Below are 17,447 nucleotides of genomic sequence, written 5' to 3'. Positions count from 1 at the left end.
TAAAGTGCTTTTTTATAAAGAACACCGCTTTCTCACATTAACAGCCCCTGCACGAGAGAATAATTGATTCTCGAGCCATCGATATCAACCAATTCAGCACCATCACCACGGACAGCACCGGGTAACGTCGCACGTAAGAAGGTATATCTTAAGCAACTTCCTAAGGTATGGTTCGGGGAACACACCTAGAAATGGTATACCTTCAGTTAAGTTATACCTTAAGAGTCTTCGTAGCGCGCTAAGAGACAACGTTATCGGGAAACCCAGCCCTGTTCAATAAAACCATAATTGCTTCTAAAACTTTATTTGAATTATTATTGCCTCATTTTTATATAATATATATATATATATATATATTTGAAGTCATTTTTGAGGCTATTATTCACTTAGGTCTTTTTTATAACCAAAAAAAAAAAAAAAAAAAAAATCTGATTACTAGATTAATCGTCTAAATAATCGACCGATTAATCGATTGCCAAAATTTCCGTTAGTAACAGACCAAAAGTCATTTATCATTAAAATGTCCACCACAGTATAATTTCCATCATATTTCCAGAAATATATTTTGTTTTTTCGAGTTCATTGGTGGAAATGACATTGATGCAAATGACATTTGGAACATTTTGGACTCTTTTGCCTTGCTAAGGATAATTTAATTACTAACATTTTACATAAGCTAAACACAAACAATATTTTCACACTTTTGGCATAATTTACACAATGACAGCTTGATTGTAACTAAACTTTTATTATTATTTTAATTTATTATTATTATATTTCTAATTAAAATATATTTAAAACACCAAATACGTTTTAGTATTATGTAAAATAATACAATTTTAATATTATTGTGACATTATTATTGATATTTGTATCGCTTTAATCATATTTACCTCAATTTTCTTCACACTTTAAATGTCTCATATTTCATCTCAAGCATGCTCTGCATTGCCATTGTCATCTATAATAAGAATGAAGAATATGAATTTTTCTTAAAATAAAAGAAGCAAAAATCAATGAGTATAGTAAAATATTTAGTTTTTTTAATCATTTAAACATTTTTATATTAAATATTTAGTTCATATAGTTCTTATATGATAATATGATGATATTCTTTTATTTATTTTAATTCTTGGTATGTAAAAGTACCTGGGGTTGAAGAAACACCCATTAATAAAGGCACTTTCCTTTTTATAAAATATAGGTTTGCTCAAGAAGCAGTAACACACTGCACATTTTCTTATCATAAAGTCTCTTAATCTCTTCATACAAGATTTGTACTGCATGGTTAATGATGCATTAAATGCAGTGCGTCAGTTTACATAGCTAAAAGGTCTTTCCTTAATGTAATTTCAAAACAGTTTAATATACTTTTCCACAATTCATCCACACCACTGCTTTTGAAGTCATTATCACTGTGACAAGCCAGTGACATAAACATGACAAAACACAAAATGTTAATAAAATACCCATAAGCTATTTTTAAGGAATGGAGGTGAGAGACTACCATCTTAGCCAGTGAATACGGCACAAATAAAGCTGGATCTTAAAATACATCATCCCACTATCACCCCGAATAAGGTGAGAAATAAACAGAGGGCCCCTTAGTACACACACACACAAAAACGTGAAATTATAAGGGATCGTCAAGGAGTCGCGCACTTTCTCTGTTCGGAGGAGAACAGACGTTTCCTTCCACAGAACCTCAGTCCTTTGACACTGACATTGAGAAGAACTCTGACTCAACCACACTGACATCTACAGAGTTGGAAATGATGTAAGAACGGCGTGACATGACACACACTTTCCACACTACTCCACACATGCTAATGACTTAATCTTTGCAAGGCTGGATTGAGAGATCTTGCACACTGTGAACTCACATTCAGAAATAACTCCAACTCAAAGCCACACCAGACTGAACAGCAGCTATTTTAGGATCTTTATGAGTTAAAACCACACAGTAAATAAGCCGAAACCGCATCCCGCCATTCTCAAGAAAAATGATCTTTTGTAAAGTCGCAAAGTCAACATGAAATCAAATATATATATATATTTAGGCCTATATATAACATTTTGAAATAGTCTCTTATGCTCACCAAGGAAGGCTGCATTTATTTGATCAAAAACTCACCGACCCAAACTTATATATCAATAAACCTCTCTTCATCTGTCACAGAGACCAATGTTCACAATTTGATCAGTTCCCGATGGATAAAATCAAGTCCTGCCCTAAATATTTTCTTGTTCTTTTGGGAAATGTCACATTACACAAGTAAATGGGTTGTGAATGCAGTTTTTCTAAAGTCACGTTGACTTCAACAAAACACAACTGCATATTTATGAGATTTTGGAGGTTTCTTTTTTGTTTTACTTTTCATTAGCGCTCACTGCTCTCTTTTCAACAGGAGTAAAGGGGTCAGAGACACCCAAGCAAATGTCTCCCAATGGGATCCCAAGTCTCAAGCTAGCCATGAGCCAAAGCAAAACACCACAAACTCATTTCCCAGTCATTTTTGAGAATGCTGTGCATCTGGCCCTAATTATTAATCAGTGACTGAATTATTTAAAAACAGCTTTTAGGAAATCTTATTAACCAATTGCATTAATTCTGCACGTTTTACAATCTGTTACAATCTGGACTGCTAAGAGAGGATGTTTCAAGGTGGACTAAGGCAGAGACTCTGAATATTATGAGATAGATGACAAAGAAGAGCTGTAACTTTGCAGGGTTGCTTTATGCGAGGTTCGGCTCGGCTGGCCTTTCCTTACTGGTCAATTTGCGACTTAATCAATAGCTGAATATTGTGGTGAGATAGCTGTGCGCTGTTTGGTGAGCCCATAAAACGTGCAGGGTGTTAATGCTTTCGAGTCCAGTTCTGTCATTATCAAAAAGCACTGCAGGTAAGCAATTACCAAGAGACAAGCTGCTTAATCTTTCCAGGACATTTAAAGTCAGGTTGCAACACGTTGAGCGTTTGACGATGATTTCTTACAGTAATCCGCTGTAATAACATCTCTTGAAATTTCAAAAACGCTTAAAATGGAAATCCAACTTTTTGCTTCAACTTTTAATGAGCTTTCCAACAGAAGAATATATCAAGGAGCTCCTAAGAGACAACATAATGGTTTCTCTCCACCATTTGCACCTGTGTTTTGTAAATGTTTTATGAAACGTCTGGGAAAGAATTAAGACATCACCTCGAATTACTGCTAAGCTTTTTTTGCATTCCAAAAAACACAATAATGATGTTCAAATACGATTCCTTTCTGGCATCAAACATATGCAGAAGATATTGATGGATGCATTTCAAATGATTTTGTTCTAGATGAGTCTTTTCTTTGTGATATTATAATGAGCTAGTTATTTCCTCAGCTCAGCACCCACCACAGATCATTGTCAACACACTTGTTGCATTATATGAAAATCAATAATCCTTTTGACTAGCCCTGCATAGTCGTGCAATCAGAGTGAATACAGTGAATGGTTGAGAAAAGTCTTTTACTGATGAATATGTGGTGCCACACACAAGCACTTTTCTTTACTTATATCATCTTATGCAACCATGGGAATTTAAAACAGATCTTTAAAGTGTTTTTCTTCATGGCCACATTTGCACTAGTCAATTGCACCTTTTTAGACAGCAAAACTGGAGTTTCAGACTTACTCTGCAATGCTGAATATTGCAGGAAGGGTTTGTCATTTGTAAATGGAACATTGTTATTTGGCACATAATAATCAGTGAATTTAAATTAATGTCTTTCATAATCAAAAATAAACCGATTATCATTGCACCTGCAAAAAACTCAGAAACATGGATGGCTATGCCAGAATGTTCTATAAAAATATATTCATATTGTACTGTATAATAAGTATTACTCTCTCTCTCTCTCTCTCTCTCTCTCTCTCTCTCTCTCTCTCTATATATATATATATATATATAGGCTATAGTAACAAAAAAAAAACATTTTTTTAATTAAATTTTTTTTTTAATATATATATATATATATATATATATATATATATATATATATATTTTACAATTTACATTATATATATATTTTTTATATTTTTAATATATTATATTATATTATAAAAAATAAATATTTGGCTGTGTACACTTTTAACTGCAGACATGCACTTCTTGATAAAAAAAATCAGGAAAAATTATTTATTCATCAAAAGAGAATGAGGATCAGAACAAATGTATGTAGAATGCACCTGTTTAAAGGACATTTTGCATGAAAATCTTTTCTGTGCAAGCAAATAGTGTATAAAAAGTATACAAAAATATAGAAATAATAGTGAATGATAACCACCGTCTCACATTCCCTTATACAACAGGCAGTAGTACAATCAACATAAACCCCACCAACAAGATGTGAGCGCTCACATTAGAGGAGAAGAAATGGTTGAATACAAATCTGTTATTAGCTGTAGTAAATCACCACTGCAGCAGTCTGCTAATAGTCACCACCTCATCAAAAGCAACTGAATTCTCTATTATCCATTTTATTTAGCGGAAAAATAAGTCAAGTAGTGCAATGTACGAGGGGATCATCGTGAGCCCAGCTAATTTGAAAACAGCTTTACAGGCAAAAGCTGCATTCAGTCATTACATCCAGTGGAATCTCATCAATGTGCCCTCACATTCACAATACTGACACATTGCATTGCTAGAGACAACGCAAAAGTTCGCACAGCAATTCTGCTGAGAAAACAGTTGATGTGAATGACCATCAAAGTGATTCAGAACACAATTTCCATATCAGAAATATGACCAATTTCTGCAGCCAGGGAAAAGGGGATGGGAGGACCGATCTTTGCATGCCTGTTTTGATTGCTTGGTGGAAAGTGGCCCAAACAGGAGATGATATCTTCTCTGTAAATAAATAAAAAGATGAGTTTCTATGGCAGTGTGCAGGCTCAGCAATACCCTCCCTTCCATCCCCTTAGCTAATAAATATCTTATAAAGAACGTTGGGTTATTTTGCAGTTATCTGCAGAGCAGACCCTGCAACGTCTGGCATAATCTGCTGAAGAGTACTGACAAGGCTCAGTATTTGAGTGATAACTAGGATGGGTGGGGAGTGTTTTATTGATGATGCTGCCAGCGGGTGGTGGAACAGAGCTGTCAGAAAAGGCCTTACTCAGGGATGGCTATCTGGTCACTCCCACCTGGGTGCCACTGAATGACGGCCCATTACACCTCTCATCAGACCAATCTGCCCCCAAGTAATCCCTGCACTGTGTTTGCTAGGAGCCGAGCAAGATTACAGAAGACTTTGCGTTCTTTCTTTTTTTTGTGTTGAACTAAAAATGAAAATTCTGTCATCATTTACTCACCCTCATGTCGGTCCAAAACCATTTTTATTCTTACATGCAATTACAATTCAGCTTCAAAAGCATCATGTATAGAGACAGGAATTGTAAGGCATTTAACGATTCCAATTCCTTTTAAAAATGTTCTTGAATTTGAGGAAGATTCACACACACACACACACACGCACGCACGCACGCACGCACACACACACACACACACACACACACACACACACACACACACACACACACACACACACACACACACACACACACACACACACACACACACACACACACACACACACACACACACACACACACACACACACACTTAATTTGCTCAGGAAACAGTATTTGCATCATTTTGATTTTAATTAAATAATCATATTTTATTGAAATTCCAAAGAATCCACATAAATCTGTTAATTGTAAAAACAACTAAGTTTATTCAATTCATTTGGCTAGCAGTGGAACAAACAATTCGTTAACATGTACTAGATTGGCTTAGTTTAATTTATGTTAAATCTGTGTAAATGGATGGACATTTTATATCCAATTAAATCTTAAATATTATGACAAAATAATGGAGGGTATTTGCTTAATCCAATATACTGCTCTATATCTTCTCCTCACAAAACAAAGTAAAATAGAGCCACCTCTATTCTACCTTCATCCATCCTCAAGAGTTCAGCTTCCTCCCCAATAAAGTGATTGGAGAAACAGTTCACCTCATACACCACCCCATCTGGCTACACATGCTCTTTTTCCCATTGCAGGAGAAAAGGTCATATTTCAAATGGCCAGTACAGCTGCTATCATAGAGCTTTGTACAAGCAGCCAGCAGAGTGTGTTGGGATTACCCAACTTCCAAACCCTCCCATGTAATATCGTTTTCTCTCCAATCCCTTGCTTATTTTGCCCAACAAATGAGATTCCGCCATCTGTGCAGCAAAGAAGCTGCGCAGCTCAAGCTTGTAACGTCCCCTCTGACGATCTTATATTATAAAACCTTCCTCAATCTATGGAGCTAAAGAATGGGCCTATCATTGCTATTTTCTGCCCAATAATGTTGTTTCCATCCATAAGAAAAAGCATTTAAAACCTAAATGGCCAACACGTCTAGGACAAAAAAGAAGCATTGGCCACAAGTGAGCCATAAAGACGTGGCAATGATATTACAACATTCATGGTTTCATGTGATGTAGTGGAAAATGAGTAGCTCTCCACTGAAGGTGGTTAATACATGAAGAAAAACACAAAAGTAAGGTGAACGGAATTGTGGGAAGTTCATTTTGTTGTTGTGAGAGTCAATTAATACATTGAAAATACTTTTAAAGTGTTATAAAAGCTCTGGATCATTAGGTATGCAAACTGTTTCTGCAACATTGATTATAGGAAAGCAACCAGGACCAGAAACTGAGCCACCAGAGGAACAGTATGTCTAATGAAAAAACATAATGGGATAATAGGATCAAAATCTAATGAAAACGAATGTTAAAATAATAGCATTTTAATATTACATTGAATGAATAATGCAAAAAGTGTCTCAGAGGGTTATGTATGGCAATAAATAACTGGCTTCTAATGTGGAATTTATTTATGGGATAATGTACAGTCAGCTGGTCATTAACGCAAAATAAAAGACCTACTTCGACCTGGTGCCCTGATCACCAAGTCTGGGTTTTTAAGCAATATCACACGAGCAGCACAATTGCAATTGCTATATTACTTTTATACAATTATTTTATAAACAATAAGTTAATCTGAGTCATATTTTAGACTATTTTGCTATTTACTGCTATTTGCTTCAACAACACAGTGGCAGAATCGTTGCATACCTCTAATCATGTTTTTCGTTCTTGAGTGACAGTACATTATCTTGCTTATTCCAAATAAATAGAAAAAATAAATGGAGAATGATTATTGAACTGAGTTGAATCATTTTATTACCGTATTTGAGTCAAAAGAGTGCTAAGTAAAACATTAAAATCGATATCACAGCAATTACCCTCTACTAAACCACACTCATCTGACCAAGGACATTTAAAAAGGTTTCTGGATATCAGATCAGAAGAAAAAAAAATCCTCAAAAAAACGATACTCAGAATGATACTGATACTAGTCAGTAATGATACTAACCACAAACTAAACTGTTCTTTGTTGTGAGGAGAGCTTGGAGAATTACACATGGCAGATTTCTTTCTTTGGTATGATCCTCTTCCCCTTTGCTGTCTACCTCACCAAGATGATCCTCCTCACTGGCAAGACATCTGACTCCCATCATACTCTCCAGCCTCACACACAAACCCAGCTCGCTGGAAATGCGTAATCTCACTGTGCTCCCCAGACCCGGTGAGTTGACAGACAGTAAGGGATTCACATTTAAACCTGGACCTCCAGATGTGTAAACAGCTTTTTGTGCACACAGGGGATCAGCCTTGAGAAGGAGTAACTGTGAAGTAAGCTATAAAAGCTGCTCCAAACCGGGGATAGTAAAGCTTCTTCAGAGAGAGTCCCACACACACATGCCTGAAAAAGCAACTCCTTTTCTCCATTTCACTCTGCTCTTTTGGCTAGATGTAATACGTCAAAGTCATGGATATTCATTACACTAGGTAATGACGCTGGCTGGAAGAGCACCTATTTATAAGACATTTCAAGCAAGGCTGAGTCTTGAAAGTTTCAACAAATACTTTTCTAATAACGCTTACCGTAAGCAGAAGCAAAATCTTCGTCCTTTCGCATCAGCTTCGAACCACAACTTGATTGTTTTTCGATGCATACTGTTAGTCATTATTCATAATTGTACTGCATTCATAAGATATTTATTACCCCCATGTATTGTCATTCTGCCTTCATGATAATCATTAAGTAATTCATTATGCACTGATAAATGGTAATGGGTATAGTGGAAAATGCTGACAGCAAACTTGAGAGGCTTGTAAAACTTATTGGTGGAGGCAATTTACACTGAGTGTAAAGGAAATTAGATGTTATTTACACCCTAGTGTAAATACTAACAAATACTAACTTTTTGCATCTTGTCAGTATCTTATATATACATAGCCTGGGTTTCCCCATGCTGCCTTGCACACAGCGCGATTTTATTCACGCTGCTAGACAGCCTGGATACCATGGACCAGATTTTCCCCTCAAAAAGGGAACCAATCACAGAACGGGGAGGGAGCAGCAAGACGATGACGACGTCTATGCGACACACCGAAGCAGTTTGTTTATATCTATGGATCCAACAGGGCATCAGACACGAAGTTACCTTTCGATGCAGCCTTATATAGTGTTCTGAGTAGTTTAGAACGCAAGTTTATTTCGTCTTCTTCCTCGTCGAATTTCTGTCGCTCTACATACGTCATCTGGTATAATTGAAACGATTGGCTATGAGCTACGTGCAGGCACATTTGATAGACATTCGTAGCGCCCAATAAACGGCTCTGGGCATTCGTAAACCACGCCTCAAATACGAGAAAATGAACATATGGTTCCCAGACCACGTCTCAATGAGAAGAGGTCTGACGTTAGCCAGGCTAATACAGTACATACACGTTCAGAAGTCTCTTATGCTCACCAAGACTGCATTTTTGAATCAAACATACAGTAAAAATAGTAATTTTGTGAAATGTTATTTGAATTTAAAATAACTGCTTTCTATTTTAAAATATTTTACATTTAATTTATTGAATTTTCATCATCATTACTCCAGTCCAGTGTCACATGATCCTTCAGAAATCATTCTAATAATGCTGATTTGGGGTAAAATTCCTTATTATTATCAGAGTTGAAAACAGCTGCTTAATATTTTTTGTGGAAAAAAATATTTTAATTCACTAATAATTCATTCTAACTACCAGGTTGTTCTACATAAGGGAGCAATTCAAATTCTAATTTTATACATATAAATTAAGGCATATAAAACATTTGGCTTCACAAATATCATGTTTCTAAGGGTCAGACATGGTTTGATTTGGTTCTAAATATTCAAATAGAAATTAGATCTGAATTTTAACTTTAACTTTAAAATATACTGATAATTCCTGATGAGAGCAGAGGGATCTGAAAATGCCGCAAGCCTAATGCAAACTCAGGTCATCCACGCAAACATACTAATACACAATCTCGGCACTCCAGGCCACTTCTCCAACATCAAAGTCACATATTTGATAGTTTTGTCTAGTTCTACTAGACTCTTGGGGTGCACTGTGTGGCCAGTGCTATATACACCTGCTGCAAATAAACAATTTCCAGAAACTATGACACATCAAGCACAAACAAACTAAACCAGCTCGGCCTCAAGGCCTCTCTTCTCACCTCTGACGACAATGTTGGTGGATTTCTTTGCAGGATTACCCACGTTGTTACTGGCTACACAGCTGTAAACACCAGCTTCATCCGTGCTGATGGCAGGTATAGTGAGGGTTCCACCGTTGAGAACGCTCTTCTTTGGAAGCTCTTCGCCATTCCGGACCCACGCCAGGGTCGGGTTGGGCTCGCCTCCAGAGATGATGCATACCAGAGTCACTGTCTGCCCAGGGTTGGCCACAATGGGGTCTTCCACAAGCAGCTTAATAGAGGGAGAGGCTAAAACAAAAACAGAACTGGTTAATCTTATCAGCTTCACATGGAAGACCTATTTTCTTACTTAAGGGAATACTCGCACTTGCATCACGTTTCACAACATGCTGACGTTTACATAAGCGAATGCACGTATGACAGCTGTCCGGAAGCGATGGTTTATAGTTTTAAAATGTTAACAGTATTTTACTCACATATGCACATTATTTCGCTTCAGAAGACATTTTATGGATTACGTTCATGTTCGTTTTGCATGGTTTTTGCAGCATACATTTTGGGGCACTTGCATTATATGGACTCACAGAGATGGACAGTGTTGCCAACTATTTTCAAAGGAAAGTAGCTAAAGCCTGCCCAAAAAGTCGCTAAATGTCGCTAGATGACGTCATGCGTCAATTAGCATATTCACTTGTGTTCTAACTGCCTAGTGCGTTTTCTCTCCTAATCCGTGCTCACATACTATATTTTAATATAATATGATATAATATAATATAATATAATATATTGTAATATAATATTAGTCGAATGTCCAATAAAGCTGTTCTCATTTCCTATATATTTTTTTGTCAGACAATAGAACGAGTATGATATAGTGAATGACAATTTTTTTTTATATGTGTAAAATTATCTGAATTGAGAGAGTTTGGTGAAACTAAATTCTTAAAATATAAGTCCATTCACGCCTGTCGGCAGCCGTGTGCTCAACAGAATGTGCTACTGCTCCTCTCAGCCATTCACTGAACAGGGTAGACACAGAGAGAGGTGTGATGGCAGGGAGAAAGCAAGACCTCGCACTCGCTGGCAACATTTGGAAAGTTACTGAGGTTTGTCCAAAAAGACACTAGATTTTTCGCTAGGAGATTTTTTTAAATAAAAAAAAAGTGGCTAAAGGGGTCTGGCAACACTGGAGATGGATTATTTTTCAAAAAAATATTTGTTTGTGTTCATCTAAAGAAAAAAAGTCTAATAATATATATCAGGAATGGCATGAGGGTGAGTAAATGATAAGAGAATATTCATTTTTGGGTGGAGTATCCTTTTAAATCCAGGGGCGTTGGAGCTTCAAAAAAAAATGAGGAAGAAGAAACATAAAACTTACTAGCTTGACTCATGAATATTAATTAAGTGACGTTATAAGATTTTAAAGGAATCAAAAACAGTTTATATGCTTGTTTAGAAGCAATACCAGGTGCACAGCCAACTTCAAGTGAGTAATTACAGCAAATACACAAAGTTCACGTACTGTCACCTCTTGATGACAATTATGGTGGTTTACCTAATTACGCTAATGGGTTTATACTTAAAAAAAGTGGTATTTACAATTATCACCCAAAGAGATTGGTTTACTTGGGCCCATAATGCACCAGGTGACCACATCCAATCTATATAATCAAGGCCTTGTCCCAAAAGCACACTGGCAAGCTGTGATGTAAGGGCTTTCAAGTTGGCAAAGCTATCAGTCAATCCCCGGGATTGTGCCATGATCATCATCATCAGGCAATGTGTTGCCAGAAATGCGCTGAGAGATGGAAAAGAAGTGAGAAAGAAGGATAGTGCAAGAAAATGAGCAGGGTGGTGGGGTGGGAGAGGAAGATAGAGAAACAGAGATGGCCGGAGGAAAAGGTCCTTCGACTTTAATGGATTCCGTAAAGGTTAGGTCTTCGCCGCAGTAGCATGTGAAGCCCACCGAGACAGATAAGGAGCACAGGAACCCGCAGGGCCATTTCCTTAAGAATATAGTTTTGCCATAGACTGAATTAACTGCAAGGCCAGTGGTGAAAACATTAGCCTAGGGCGGGTTCTTCAGCCATCAACTGACGAAGGAGGAGAAAAGTAGCAGCAGACCTCTAAATGTAACAGGCGTAACATACTCAATAACACATGCAGCACTCACAGCTCGCTGATTATCAGACCACACAGCACTTGTGGTGACAAGAGCCTTAGGGCACTTCCTTTGGAGAGTTGCTTATGTGGTGCTGCTCGCATGTACTTTCTTACTCGTTGGACGGCTCAAATATAGCAGAAGGAGACTAAAATAACAGACAATGCTGTGCACAAGGAGGAGGTATCTTTGGCATCTCTCACCGGTTTTGTTGGTGAGCCGGAATAGCACACTCTTGTCGGGGATGCCACAGACATTGCGGACAGAGGCAGTGCATGTGTAGTTAGCGTAGTCCTGAGGACGCAGGTTCTTTAACTTCAGGATCTTGGTCTCACCCTGCAAGCCAAGAAGATGATCTTGTATAAATCAGGATCTCAACGGGTTTTGCTTCAGGACACAGATTTTACATTAGACATCAAGAGGTGATTCAACAAAGTACCAAAAAGTTGAATATTTAAATATTATACTAATATGAATAATTGGTGTTGTTTTTCTTTTGATAGCTAATATTTTTTATTCAGGATTTACATATATTTTAGCTCTATGGAGTATTTTTGCTTATATTTTGTTATGTTCAAGTCAGCATTAGAGTGATTGGTGCTCTCTTTGGTGAAGTTGCTTCCATTTCAGTGAGTATATACAACTTGTTTTGATGTATACAACTCTACACAACTCTATACAACCTTTTTAGTTTGCGTAAAACAATGCTAAATACAAATAATTAAATGCAACTAACCATATAATGGTGCTAATAAATAAACTGACCTTTTAGAAGGGAGGAGGAGATTTGTTGTTGATCACATAAAAAAAAATCATCTGTCATTTTGGTAGAAGCAGCCAAATAAGTTAACATGAACAAAACAGGGTTTTCATCACTTAATGTCCAATGTAAAATCTGTGTTCAGAAGCAAAACCAGTTTATTATGGCAACTGTGCACTTACAGCGGTTCATAAATAATGGCACTGTTTGATACCAAAACCTTCTGAAGATTCTTGGCTTTTGATCTGCTTTCTAACCTGAGATATTGACAGAAAACTGCAGTGCATCAGCTTCATAGTCATAGTTCTGAAGGGGTTGAAAGATAAAGAAGGCTCTATTGAAAATAACATGTAGTATCTCCTCTAAGTGCACAGACTAATGTTGCATGAATGATTCTCTGTGGGGAATAAGAAGAGCGAAACAGGTCCAGAAATACCCTGCATCTTATGACTAATTACCAAGACAGATCCACTCTGGGCCAATCACTGTGCCATATCGGATATGGCAAAGCTGTGTTTTGAAAGCACTTTTTTTTAACTGTCATTTCTGATGTGCATCCTTCTGGACCAGATAACACTCACAATGTCAAACTGATGCTCTCTCTTTGTCTCTCTTGATAGCTGCGACAACTTTGATGCAAGAGCAATGAAATTCATCACATGTTTTCAACCTTTCATAAAGTTATCTTATATTAAAGTGATCTAGTATTAAATGTCACCATTGATGCACACTATATAATCTATTTTTTATATTACAAACAAATAAATATGATTCCATTTAACTGAAGTGCAGTGCGAATATCATATATTTTGCATCGACCAAGTGGTTGGGAGGGAGCATGAAGAATCATTTTCACACATGAATTGGCACCTCTGAGTCCATTGGGATGTGCTGGAGTAGACTTTACAGAAAGCTTGACTCTTGCATGGACAATACAAGATTTTGACCAAAAATGGATGCACCTCTTGATTGACACCACAAGATTTATTTCCATCAATTTATCCCAATGTCTTACCTGTGTGAAGAAAGGCTCATAGATCTCCACACCCTTGTCCGAACCTTGGGACAGGAACTCCCTCCCTCGTCTCCAGCTGTACCGCACCGGAGGGTTTGAATTGGCAGCACACCGCAGGAACACTGTCCTCTCATAGTAGAACTGCTCCTTTGCCTCGCCTATACTCTGATGGACCGTCACGATGGGGTCATCTAAATCTGAAATGTAAACAGATGGGTTGGTCACGCTCATGCTGATCTAGCATTGCTCAAATCACCCTGAAAACCGCCAGGAGACTTCTGTAGAGATAGTGGAATACAGAAATAGCCATCTAGAACTCTAGCTAGGTATATTTCTGAAAAAGGCTTCAGTATGCAGACATGTAGGACAGAAGTATGGAAATGACAGAATGTAAATAAACAGAAAACTAGGTTACAGGTAAACAAAAACATCCATTTTAGCTTTATTTACACCCTACATTTTACATTAATATTCATGTCCCAATTCTAAAAAGGAAGCTCAATTCAAATGCATATGTCACAGTGGAACAGTTGTGTGCCACTACTAGCATTAAGTTGTTGCTAAATATACCTCAATAATGTAGAATAATTCAAACATTACACAGTGATATATGTGATTTTTCCCTGTTTCTTTCTTTGCTTCGAGATTGAAGGCACAATTTGCTGAATTGCTTAATGAGCCAAAAACGACCTAAATTAAGAAAGAAGCCCATAAAAGAATTGAAATTTACTGGAGCGCAAATCATACAGTAGCCTATTATGGTCCAATATAGACATAAATTGCTTTGCACATTTTTAATACTTAACTCATTAAACACCAGTTAAAATGATTGAGATCCAATGCAGTCAGGTAACACTTTACAATAAAGGTCAAGGAATATATGTTAACATTAGTTAATGCAATACCTAACATATAACAATGAACAGTACATTATCAACCAACATTAATAATGTGTGTTAAATTCTACATATAATAATACATTAACATTTCAAGTTATATAAATTAACAATACTTAATGTATACATTTAAATGATAAACATATTATTAATAAATTAATATCAATCTGCATTAATAAATGCTGTACAATTGTTGTTTATTGTTTGTTTATGCATTAACAATTGATACCAAATTGAATCAAAGTAAAGTGTTACCTGAAATCTCTGTATGGGTATATAAAGATCCAAACACTATTCACCTCTCCACAAACCATTCAAGCATTAACAACAAACATAATGTCTAAAATGATGGACCACTTCGGGGGCCTTTATTTTGGCATCTGAATTGTGAGTATTTTTACAACTGTAATTTTTTTCAAGAGCCACAATAATTACAGTGCTTGAGTGAGGAGCCATGTGCTTTTAGACTGCCCTCAAAGCAATGCAATTTTAGAGAACTCTCAGCAATCAGTAAGCTGTGCCTTTCAACATCTTTCTTTCTCCTGCTTTAAAACATTAATCAACCTGTCCGATAACAATTTGACAGACAGCATTGGTACGACTCATTTCCTGCGTGTCAGGTTATATTTTTAATACTGAACCACAAATTAATTCATTGAACGTCAATGGGGTCCAGGAAAACAAACAAACAAAAAAAAAAAAACACTATTATATGGACAAAAGCATATTTTAAGTTTCACAAAACAAAAAATGACATACAGGTTTGGAATAAAATGAGGGTGAGTAAATGATCACAGAGTTGTCATTTGTGGGTGAACTATCTCTGTCATTTGAGGAAAAAAAATGGATCACTGGATTCAAGGTTTCAGTAGACCACTCTGGAACAAATATAAACTTGAATGTAATCAATATCGCTATTGCCTATCTTGACCGCTTTAAACTAATGACTAGTGAGTGCTGCCACGCTTAGAGACAACACGGGCACTCCAAATCGAAGTACTCAGTTGTTTATCGGCAGTGTGTTGGCTGTTCTTTATCAATGACATGTATCTAGGCTTTGATCACTGCATCAGGAGTAGCATGTCTCTGATCGATAAAAGCAAGTGCCCACCAGCGAATAGTCCACCATGAAGCTGGAATAAAAATGACAAGCTGAGGCCTGTTCTCTAATTCAAGGGTAATGACTTGCTCCTCATTGTCTCCCCACGGCAATGCTGCCTGTCATCGTCCATCGCTCCTTCTATTCATCTCTCTGTGCTACCGTAAATCACTTTACAACATCTATGGCTCCTCCGTGTCTGTAGGGAACAGAGGCAACACACAACTCCTTTTTTGACAGGTTGTGATAGCTTTTGATGGTTCCGATAGCAGAGGAGTAAACCTTTGAAACTTGGAAAAATTCAGGAGCTAGCTTACTGACAATGATGTCTCTTTGAAGAATAATCCTCATTTTCATTTCACTCATTCATTAAAACTCTCATTTTATGCATTTCGTCACATATTCAAAGCCATGCATTTGATTTCAACAAAGTCTACGGTTGCCAAAACTTCAATGAGAAGTGCCTTTAAGTCGATAATGAGGCCATGTTGCATCTCTAAGAAAATAAAAGTGTTCACAGACTCAGAATGATGACGTGTATGAGTGCAAAACTCTTTGAAAGAGACATAGATGAGATATGCTCTTATGATGAGTCACATAAAAAAACTCCCTGTCTGGCTTTTGATGGCTAAGAAATGTGCTAGACACGAAATACAAGAAATAACACATGCTCCATTAGAGCCCTGATAATGTAAGTTCGACCATATCAGAAGTACTGTAATTCATTTCAAACATAAAGCCGTAATGAAACATCTGAAGAGGTAAAGGTTTCCATATATCATACGATACACATTAATATTGGCACCTGAACATATTTTTTGCTGTTTTCTAGTTTTGCATGCATGTTTTTCTTCAGTTGTTAATATAAAATATAAAATGTAGCTAGACTTAAAATGGTTCCTTATACTGTAACATACCACAATATATTATAAACAGTATATACTGTACTATCGCTTAAAAGTTTGGGGTCAGTAAGATTTTTTAAATGTTTTTGAATATATGCTCTTATGCAACAAAGGACACATGTATTTGTTTAGAAATACAGTTAAACAGTAATTTTATATAATATTATTACAATTTAAATGACTGAACAGTAGTGTATATTTATTAACTTTGGAACAGTAGTGTATCTTTATATAAATATATCATATAAATATTATATTATATATTATTTTACATACTATAATATATGTATTATACATATAATAGTATATTAATTATTATAATATTTCAAAAATATAAATATATCATATATAAAACAGTGGAAGATAAAAAGTGACAGCACCAAAAGTCAAAATATTAAAAATAAAATGTAAAAAAATCTGGTTAAATTTCACATATAAAGCAAAGCTATTGCAGATGACTAGCATAACTAACTACAGATAGTGATGGAAATAAACTTAGATTATAGCAATAAAGTAACATGTATTTATTAGTAGTACTGTATTGTTTCCTTAAGCACTTCCTTGTGTCACTGTCCAGTCATTATTTGTTATTGTGTCTGTATCATTAAATGAAACCATAAGTGGATAAGCTATTTAGCATTTACTTTTATTCAAAGTGACCTACTGTAAACTTATTTTAGGAACATTCATTGCTCAAGGGTACAAAGGTTGTGGCTAATGGCTAGCTCCTTAAGAGGCTGAGATTTAGTCACTATAACACCCTGTTTTGTTAGTGAATATTGTGCCAAAGAAAGCATGTAAAATATGCTTGGAATTTGTACAACCGTCTCACTTCGAGCTGCATAAAGCAACTAGTGAGAGACACATTAACGCTTAGAAAACGTTCTGGCCCATTATAAACAATGCTGGAAGGTCATTTGGCCATGATAAATTATTTAGATTACTGTGCCTAACGATTTTTTTTTTTTTTTTTCTTC

General features: G+C 36.2%; 1 protein-coding gene across 2 annotated transcripts in view; it reads right to left on the bottom strand.

Moving 5' to 3' along the window:
- The window catches only part of mdga2a (MAM domain containing glycosylphosphatidylinositol anchor 2a), a 135,142-nt gene that overhangs the window by 64,226 nt on the left and 53,469 nt on the right, over positions 1 to 17,447 (bottom strand). For both annotated transcript variants that reach the window (XM_079853312.1, XM_079853313.1), the window contains exons 4-6: positions 13,571 to 13,767; positions 11,999 to 12,131; positions 9,650 to 9,919 (exon numbers count right to left, since the gene is read on the bottom strand). In XM_079853312.1, coding sequence (XP_079709438.1) covers positions 9,650 to 9,919; positions 11,999 to 12,131; positions 13,571 to 13,767 — 600 coding nt within the window. The remainder of the gene's footprint in view (positions 1 to 9,649; positions 9,920 to 11,998; positions 12,132 to 13,570; positions 13,768 to 17,447) is intronic.

This window comes from Squalius cephalus, assembly GCF_949319135.1.
Source record: "Squalius cephalus genome assembly, chromosome: 20".
NCBI classification, from domain to species: Eukaryota; Metazoa; Chordata; class Actinopteri; order Cypriniformes; family Leuciscidae; genus Squalius; species Squalius cephalus.
The sequence above is the reverse complement of the archived record's forward strand: the minus strand, read 5'-3'. Positions and strand labels throughout refer to the sequence as shown.